A 10,298-nucleotide genomic window follows, 5' to 3' on the forward strand; every position below is an offset into this window, starting at 1 on the left:
TTTTTCTTTGCCACTGAGGGCTGCTTTGTTTTAGACAGTTCTGAGAGGTGAGAACACCTGAAAACACTACTATTCCAACTCTGCCATTTCCTTATGCAGTATTAACACTGTATTTAGCAAGGGCTACCCCAACACATATATAAATATTCGAAAAGAAATGAAAAGTGGCAAGTATGCTGATGAGAAAGGACATATTTTGATAGCAGTGAAACATTCATTGCCGGATGGTCTATACGTAGGAAGGAATTCAATCACTGCCACAGAAAATTTTGTTAATCAAGAAAATGTGAATAAGCATTCTGTGATTTGTTGAACACCGGTCCAAATAGTCACCCACAGACTGAAAGGCCAGTTCAAGGTTTTTATGAATGTAAAGCTTTACTTTGGCAGATATTAACTGCATTTATGTGCTGCAAAAAAAATTGTGTCTGGCCCTCTGACTTGGAGAGAATATCACCTACTTTCTTTAAAGCTGAATTTCACGCAAGTATTTTTTTGTATTCTCACCCAAGTGTTTTTTCAGATCAGGAATAAATTTTCTCCTCTGCAGATTCACAATGCTAACCCAATACAAACCTGACATATGTCAAACAAAAGCATATCTTCCCGTGTTACTAAATCTGTATCTTCTGGTCTTCAAGTTGTTCTGTGCCTATATTAGAATTACTTATCTCATTTACACTTTTTTCTTTCTTTGATTCTTTTCTAGAAGTCTTCAAACACTTGTCGAGTCTTTTTAGGAATACATCTACATCTTGCTTTTTAATTCCAATTGCTGAGGCAGCATTGAGATAAGCACAGGGATAGTCATTTGAATGTGACATAAAGCCTTTAAAAGTGTAGTTATTCACTGTTTGTACAGACCCACAGGGAACAACCCTGAAACAAACAAACAAAATTGTGATTCAGTTAAAGATGCCGTAAATATTTTATGTGTTACCCTATGATGAACATGTTTATACAAGTTTCTAGACACTGTAATATCTGCTAACTCTAATCAAATTAATGTAAGCAAGCTTAGATCAGGCACTCTCCAAGTTAGTGCCCAAGCATCACTGTGAGTGCCAGGAGGAGCAGATCCTGAATTAGTTTGAGTCTGTGTGCATATGTATACGTCCCTTCCCCTATTCAGTTAAATTATTAAGGTCTTCATTACTGGTATTTATGAGGTCCTGGGTGGGGGGGGGGGGGCTCTAATCAAATTAATGTAAGCAAGCTTAGATCAGGCACTCTCCAAGTTAGTGCCCAAGCATCACTGTGAGTGCCAGGAGGAGCAGATCCTGAATTAGTTTGAGTCTGTGTGCATATGTATACGTCCCTTCCCCTATTCAGTTAAATTATTAAGGTCTTCATTACTGGTATTTATGAGGTCCTGGGTGGGGGGGGGGGGGGGGGGGAGGGGGGGGGGGGGGTGGGGGAGAAGGCATCTGCAGTAAACTTTCCTATTCCATAACAAGCCCTGACTACCTGACCTGCTCTGTCCACCCTCCTTAGGGAATGTGGTGACCCTGAGCTCTCCGGCATCACTGTGTTGACAGCAGCCTTAGTGCAGACATTTGCTTGGCATAGTGTACTGCAGTCCAAATCGTCTGGGTTCAAGTGATTCAGAGGGCTCACGATCCCAAATTCCTCCTACCCATTCCTCTCTACTGCATCTCCCTTTCCCCCCATCCTATGACGTTAACCTCATATTCATTCCCTCCTTGTAGTGGATAATTTTTTGCCATCATTTTTACCTCTTCCTAATACTAAAACCCTCTACCTATTACATCCTATTTCTCAGCACTTTCAGTAGATACCCATTCCCTGATAAATCAAGACCCTAATCCACATCCTTACTTGTTAAAGAAAGAACTCGCCTTGTGGCTATAGTTAAAGCCTACACAAGCAGTTAACGCCAATCAGTTGATAAGAATTTACTACCTCTATAGAGACTTTCCCTGCAGTTCATAAAAGAAACTGTGTTCAGACAAATACCAGTAGGATTAGCAGATCTTTCCTCTGCCCAAGTGAGCAGACTACAGGTTATGCAAAAGCCTGTACGCTAGTGAAGTAGGGAGTTGCTATTCCTCCTATTGACATTCAGCACAACCGTAACATTTAAAATTTGTTGAAATGCCAGGTCAAACAGTGTATATGCTACAAAATAATTACTTGCTTATGTAAAAACAGGAAAAACCTGAAACTTTTGTATCAGGCAAAGAATTGGAGAGTTTTAACTTCAAAAATTGAACCTTTTGAACCATTTCAGCCAAAGATGGCTGAAATTGCAGGACAAGCCAAGGTTAGGGCAGGCAAATTAAAAAGAGCATCTAACTACAGTACATATAGATTTACTGTCATTCATCTGTGCAGGAAGTGGAATAATCCAAGCTAATGAAGCATGTCTTCTGATGTGGAAACATTCAGCTCTGCTACAAAAAAATGACATTAAGTCTATGGCAGAAGTTAGCATGGCAGCAGTAATATTCAGATTAAGGAATCCTGCCAAAACAAATTTTAAATCATTCTCTTCTTCTAAAAGGTTTAAACCAAACCCATTAAAAATTATTTGGCTTGGATTTTCACATACCAGTGTCTCTAGGAATAAATTTAGCTCAGACTGGCTTAGGTTGTAGATCTAAAAAAATTATTATTTTTTTTTTTTTTAAACACCATTTGTTCCAGAAAGCAAGATTTTCTTCCATATGACAAAAAGCTATGTAGGGTATTAAAAGCTAATTCCCCTGACATCCAGCACAACCATATTTGTGCTGCAATAAACAAAACAAAGATCTTACCTAAGTAGCTTACAACTTAACCATAAGATCAGGCAACAGCTGGAAACTAAATGAAACCAAGGGGTACTAGAGAATAATGACACTAAATTAAATAGGCATAGATTATCTATTTAGCCTACCCAAGCTAACAAATGGGGCCTCATTGCTAACTCAGGCAAGCAGACATTATTAGTAGATAACAGTGAAAAAGAAGGCTGTATTATTCTCTGACTCGTTATTGTCAGACTGTAATATGTAATCATGAGAAAACTAGTACAAAACAGGGTTTCATAAAATGTATGCTAATACAACCCCCCAAATTTTTCAAATTCGTAGCATCCTCACCTTGCTCCAGAAACTTGTCTTGTGAAAAGCATAGATCCAAGCTGGGTAACAGCAGCATCATTATTTTCATCTAGATTCTGCAGTGACATGGCTGAAATAACAAAAGGTCAGGTTAAAACTACTACAAAGCAGTTTTTTCTCCAAAAAAGAACAACAGAGGACAAGCTGCTGTCCAGCAATAAAAATCTAGCCAAATATTTGTGTTCAGATACAAGGAAAAAAAAAAAAAGAAATACGAACACTACATTTCATAATTTGTAATTTTCCCACGATCTGTCATATATTACTTCTTTGTATGTAAGGCAGATTCTGCAAAGGCAGGTAATATTACTTTGGTGTTCAGCAGATTTTTTGGCTAGAACAAATACCTTGAGTAAGAATCCCATGATCTCTTTTACAGCACTATAAGATGATGGGTAAAATAATTATACCCTAATTTTTAAATCTACTTATTTATAAAGTATTACTACATGCTAACATGTTTCTGCCCGCCTTGATTACAATAAATGTATGTTGGACACAAGCGATTTTGTAAAACTAATAAAGGGCCCAAGTCACTACTCTTATAGTAGGTTATCTTATTGGGTTCAATGGTTTCATATCAGCCCCAGAACAATTTAATGGAATGCAGTGAACAATGTTTAATATATAGGAACTGTATGTGAAAGTGCATTATGAATGCACAGTATATTGGATTTTTTTTTAAAAAAAGATAAAAAAACCCCAACAATTACCTAAGGAAATGGGATTATGTGGTGTGTCTAACAGTCTCTCATTGTGGCTATCCGCCAGCTTCTTCAGCTCACTTGAAAGATAGGAAAACATCTCCTGGAAAAAAGCATGCAATATTTTTGTTATTAGCTATCAAACAGAGAAAATAGTACCTATTTCACAAAACCGTTAAGTCTCCATTATATCCTACAGGTGTCCAGCTCTTTTCATGCGTACCAAGTAAGCGGACCAGACAATTCTCTGAAATCATTCTATAAAGGAACAGCTCCTGAACACTGTTCTTTCCCCTCAAGCTGGTACAAAGCTATCTGGTCTAATATATATGCTTGGGATGTCAGTCAAACTCTGTGGCTCTAAAACGTAGGGAGGTAAAATCCTGAAGAGATTCCCACTGCCCAGCAGGCCCTACCCCAGCCCACTCCTGCGAGAGCTTCCCCCCACCCTAGCCCCTCGCGCCACAGAGAACGAGCAGTCACCATTGCAGATGGCCATGTTACGGCAAATTGCTCCTTACTTTGTCTTCTCTCTATTAATACATTCCAGAATAAAAGTAGTGCATTTTGTTACCATGTAGCACACAGTCCCAATTACCCCTGGTGCACAGACCTTTTTTTCCTTATGAGAAAGGCAATACAGTCTCTTAAGGAGAAGGCTGTAAGTACTCATTTGAATGCATTTTGTTTCACTTAATATATGCCCTCCTGAAAACTCAGCTCTATTGCATACCCAGGCCTCTTCCTGGGACCGACCCCTCCTGTTCAAGCCTATTAAAAGAAAGGAGATATCTGAATTTCTGCTATCACTTAATTAGATTGTACCTTTATTGTGAAAGTGCCATAAAGCTGAGATTCATAAATGTTTTGGCTCAGATTCAAGTCACACTGCACACAAGAGTCTGCTTTTCTTACTTCATCCCTATTTTATTTCCTCCCTCTTCCCCAGTAGAGATGTACAATAATTACTCTTTGTTTCCCTCAATTTAATATCTTCCTCTTCACATATCAGCTCAAAACACTTACGGACAGAGTGAGAATAAACACCATTTTTCTTATTGTGTCCTTTGGATTCTTTTCCATCCCTTTTAATCATAGAATGGTTTAGGTTGGAAGGGACCTGGAAGATCAAGTTCCAACCCCCCTGCCATGGGCAGGGACACCTCCCACTAGACCAGGTTGCTCATAACCCCATCCAACCTGGCCTTGAACGCTTCCAGGGTTAAACACCTCCTAATCCTTAGTATCTCATAAAAACTAGCAAAAAGATACAGATACTGGGTAGTCTTTCTACAAGATACTAAACACCAGATTTTTTTCCTCTTTCTGGTCATAAAGATTGTGCTGCTCATCTGCTTCAGTGTGACTGCCTGTTTCAGCATCCTCATCAATTTCTGGACCTGACAAGTGATTTTTCATTCTTTAAATAGAGTTGCCTCTTCTGTTTGTAGACCAGTGTCCTGTTCTGACCTGTGCACTCCGACAGATACAAATTATAACTCGTGATCAAAATTATGTTTTGGAGCAGAATCTCCCAAAGGTCTTATGAAACCAAATGAGCTGTACGGTAGCTAAGTTAGAATGTTACAGCTGCTTTTCTTGAGCCATTGCCACTGCTCGTCCTAATACCATAGAATGAATTCAGCCAGAGAGGAAAACTACCATGTTACTATCTAAATGAATTAGGTGATTGATTCAACTATCAACAAGAGCATAAAGCTTCTGTAACAGAACAACAACAACAAAAATTTTGGGAGGCATCTATTAATTATCAGAACTTGAAACCTGTGGAAAATCACTCTTATTTTTCAGACGCATTTGTAAATCAAGTGATTTTATCCATCAGTTTATTTACAGTTCACTTGCAGAAGTTGAAAAACATTTACGTTTAAAATGTTCAGAGATTTTTGCCTTCTTTCTGGTCCCTCACTGAATATAAACATGTTACTCATTTATTATTTGCTTTCCACAATAAGCATCAACAACGTGTTAGCCATTTTATTAGTATTTCTTTGGAATCCAAATCAATTAATTTGTGCTCCCTCTGCTGGCTATTTATTTCTACAACTGAAGCAAAATATTACAGAAATATACCTAAATTGCCTCTACTATGGAGATATTATTAGTAAAATTAGTACTGAGAAAAAACGGTACTGGAAGAGGAACAAATTCCCAAATAATTAACTTGTGTGTGTTGTACCTAGGGAATTCTCTATTGTATCTCTTCCAGTATTCATTATTGAAAGGACTACAAGTTGGTGTAACCAGTTACCCACTGTATAAATGTATTAAATTAAATTAAGATTAAATGCCTAGGTTACTAGATGAGCCTTTACATACATAGGAATTTGTTAAAACAAGGGAGAATGTAAACATGACCAAAAAAAATAAAATCCAAGCACGTATGTTCATCAATTTGACTGAAGCTATCTGAACACAAATTCAAAACTTTTTTTTATGAACGGCACTATTTTGCATCTTTCCATTGGAAGCCCTCTAGATATTTTATAGTTTCAGCAGTTAAGCAGTTTGTTGCAAACTAGTTTAACGGCCTTTCCAAAAAAAGGAAAAAAGCAATATTTTCATGAGGTCAAATCTATAACCAACCTCTATTATAAAATACTTCTATTATGCAGAAAATTTATAAGCACCCTAAGCAATTATATACAAATGAGCTCTTACATAATTGATTTTCTGTGGTAGGCACTCAAGGTTTCTCCAATGAAGCTAACTATTATGCTAAACTTGCACTGAACAACCCAAGCACTAAATGTCAGTTAAGTTTCATTATTTAATTCACTCTTACCTCTTAGAGACTTATCCCAAACCTTACTAGGCTAGAGAAATGAATGCTAAGCTATGTGAAAACATCTACTTCCACATACATATACAAAAATATTTTCAAGAATTTTTGTAACAATTTAAAAAAAATATATTTGAATCACACTCTATTTACATTATAAACCTATTTTTTAATAGAACCTACACTAATATGGGTGACTTTTCATTTGTTGCTCCATTGTCATACGCACTGTTTTTCTTCCAAATGAAAATAACTAGAGGGAAACAAGTAAGGAAAAAGCCAGCAACTCCAGAGAAAAAGCAGAAGATGGGGGTACTAAATATGCCATTAGCCCCATATCAGGTGACAGAGAGACAACTGATGAAAACTTTTTGTGCGTGGCTGAAAACTATCCTAACTGGTTCTAACCCCCCAGCTTGGTTATGCTCCCAGTCTGTAACACTGCCTTCCTCCCTGTTTCACTCCCACCTGAAAAGATGAGCTGTCTTCAGACAACAGCCATATAGCAGTTTATGGTGCTGCAGAAGACACCGCAAAAGAGTGATTTTACAATGGTTTTGCACTAGATACAGACTGCCAACTCTCATATGCTGTACCTGAGACTGACCCGCTCCCACTTTCAATTACTTTGCAGCAGCAGCTGTTTATAATGTCACCATCACAGCTTCTGTTCTGCTTTGAGTGTTAGGCTGCCCCGCTGTGTCTGACCCGTGATCTGATCAGCCCCCTTGGCACACCGTTGCACGCAGACAAGGACAGGCTGCGGTGCTGAGCGCAGAGACCTGTTGGTGCGTGCCCCAGAGAGCCCCAGCAGAAGGCTTACTTTCTTGAAATGCAGCCAAATACATGACAGAAACTGTACATGTACAATACCTACATATACCACTTACCCCCATATATAGATTCTCTTGCATTGCAAGATCAAGAATTGCGTTCTGAATTTACAATCTAATGGAAAATTTTAAAAATATGAAATTAATTACAGAACCTTTAAATCTTTATAGCATATAAAAGTAATCTAACAAACCGCCCAGGAGGTCTTGCCAACTTGACATGGTAACATTAATGCTGACAATCACCACACGTATTTTTTTTTTTTTAAGGTCTTTGTTAATAACATGGATTAACACATTTTCTCTTCAGCACTTCCAAGACCTTAAGATGAGGCTCCTTGTGGGCCATACTTCTCCAATACATGCTTTGAGTACACAGGCCTTCCATTCATACTTGGCACTTGTCTAACTACACAACACCATTTAAGATAACAATTACATTAAATTAAACTACGTTGCTTCCCTCCACTCTAAAATTTGAGTATTGTTCCACATATTTCACATGAGGAAAAACCTGCAATAGCCCCACATTTGACAAACTACAGTGTAGGAAACTGACTAGACCAAAAAAATAAAAGAGAGTAACATGTCTGTCTTCTTGTAAGAATACTTGATTTTTTACATTTTCAATATCCAGCATTAAATGGGTTTTCTCTTATTCTTAAATTCAGTCGTAAGTAGAGCAGCAATATAAACTCACACTGAACTGTACAAATAATTTATTCCTATCAGAATAATTACATCAATGATAAACCATGACATGTAAGCCCAGTATTTTACTGAATTGTAAAAACCAAACAATTTCCTCGCATTCGGTGTGATTTTAAGTATTTTAGATACATGCTCCATAAGGACATAAAAATTACTCCAGTTAATTACTCTTAAAAAGTATACAGACAGACGGATACAGATATAAAAAGCTCCATCACATCCCAAGTAAATCAGAATTATCTTGAACATTAGATTGTTAAGGAAAGTCTAATGAGTAAATTTGTAACTCCTGAAAACAAAATGAAGCCATCACCTCTTCAATAATACCAGTGTAATAATTAGTTAAATGGATTAAATGGACTACATTGGAAAATAGTTAACAGGTATTAAACCTGGTATGTAGGCTCCTGAATGTAAACCTCGAATGTAAACCTCTCCATCAATTCTGAGTTGACAATTGAAGTCTACTGTTTATGCTGTTACACAGTGTAACCACTATATTTGCTGCATGGGGCCTGGTTCAGACACACAAATACATACATGAAAACAGAGAGTTTTAAAACCTGGCAATGCAGAATACGGGACACAACATAACCTGTACTGAGGAAATCATAGGAGTTGCTACAAAAGCATAACCTTTACATATTATGAATTCTTTAAGAGCAAAGATAGTAACAAATTTCACTATGGATCAGCTGTCATTACCTGCATTACAAAAGGACCTAGAAGCTCCTACTGATACCAGAAAACCACTGTTCTAAACACCACATGAAAATTTAGAACAAGTGAGTAAACGTTACTGTTGGTAGTCTTTTTCCATCCTTTCTCTGGAAACATCAAGGCTAAATATGACTATTGAAAAGATTCTTTATTAAGCTTTCATATATGGCCACCTTTATTCAGACACTTGGACAGCACGTGTGTGTTACTCCCTTGCTCTTCTGTCCTCAGATCGATCGCACCATTTTAGTCCCTCATATCATAACATATAATCTCATGCTTTTGCACAATTGCACACTCCACAACTGCCAGCTTGTCAGAAAATCCCACTCCATGGACGTGTTCCTCTCCCTCATATAATCCCTCCCCTTCCTATATTGAATGGATCATCCGTGTAAAAGAAAAACTGGGCAGACTATTTCTTTCCTTGGTTGTGCAAGATTAATCTCTTCTCAGTAATACTGCGGTCTTTCCGGCTTGATCTCAAATAACCTGAAGTAACACCCATGTGAATAAGGAAAAAAGAGAAAGAAAAAAAAAAATACTTGAAGTTTTTTATAGCTGACTTTTTGTGTGAGTAGGTGTAGCTGCACTGATATAGAAAGGAGTACTCAATGTCAAGCTATAAATAGCTCCTTCTGGGAGCCTAATAGCTCTGCCTCTGCTTTCACAGAGCACAGGCAATAAACTATCACTCTTACATTTTTACAATTCAGGAACAAACAAATTTAAGCAAAAACAGGTTTCTATTTCTACAGCAAATCCAATAAAAGAAACATATTTATGCCATATATAAGGCTGCATTTATAGAGTAAACTCACATTTGAAATAAAAGACCTGAAGTTGTAAAAATATAATGCGTTATTCACTGTAAAATTCTACTTCCAAGAAAGTGACATGATTCAAGATATATAGCTATTCATTAAGACATTTTTTTTTATGAAAGAATTATTATTTATGACTTGGAGAATATTTATACTGTCCATTATGTATCTGCTACCAGTGTAAATCTAACATCAAAATCAGCTTTGCAGAAGACACAATAAATTCACTTGAGATTCTTTTGGAGATGAGAGTGAAGGGGGAAAAAGTACAATTTGCTTTTAATGAAGACACAAACCATACATGGCACTACATACAACAATTCAGAAAAAAAATGTTAGAAACTGTATTGCAATAGTAGCAAAAGTGGTAACTGCTTTCAGTGTTTCATAAGCCTTGTTTTCACTTTAGTTGCACAGATCAGTTCTTAGTTGTTGTATGGCCACCAAGCTGGTTTGGTTTTCTATAGTCTAGTTATTCCTATGGGAACTCATTTCCAGTGCAGAATTTCTGGATGCCTCTACAAGCAGCTAGAAACAAGTCACAGCATCCAGCACTATTGCCCTGCCAGGTAATCAGA

General features: G+C 37.2%; 1 protein-coding gene across 1 annotated transcript in view; it reads right to left on the reverse strand.

Annotated features, from left to right (window-relative positions):
• Window positions 1-453: 453 nt before the first annotated feature.
• Window positions 454-10,298, reverse strand: part of SEPSECS (Sep (O-phosphoserine) tRNA:Sec (selenocysteine) tRNA synthase) — a 28,139-nt gene continuing 18,294 nt past the window's right edge. The window contains exons 11-13 of the mRNA XM_009887671.1: window positions 3,839-3,932; window positions 3,105-3,195; window positions 454-879 (exon numbers count right to left, since the gene is read on the reverse strand). Coding sequence (XP_009885973.1) covers window positions 615-879; window positions 3,105-3,195; window positions 3,839-3,932 — 450 coding nt within the window. The 3' untranslated portion in view covers window positions 454-614. The remainder of the gene's footprint in view (window positions 880-3,104; window positions 3,196-3,838; window positions 3,933-10,298) is intronic.

The sequence above is a fragment of the Charadrius vociferus genome, unplaced genomic scaffold (genome assembly GCF_000708025.1).
Source record: "Charadrius vociferus isolate BGI_N301 unplaced genomic scaffold, ASM70802v2 scaffold306, whole genome shotgun sequence".
Classification (NCBI taxonomy): domain Eukaryota; kingdom Metazoa; phylum Chordata; class Aves; order Charadriiformes; family Charadriidae; genus Charadrius; species Charadrius vociferus.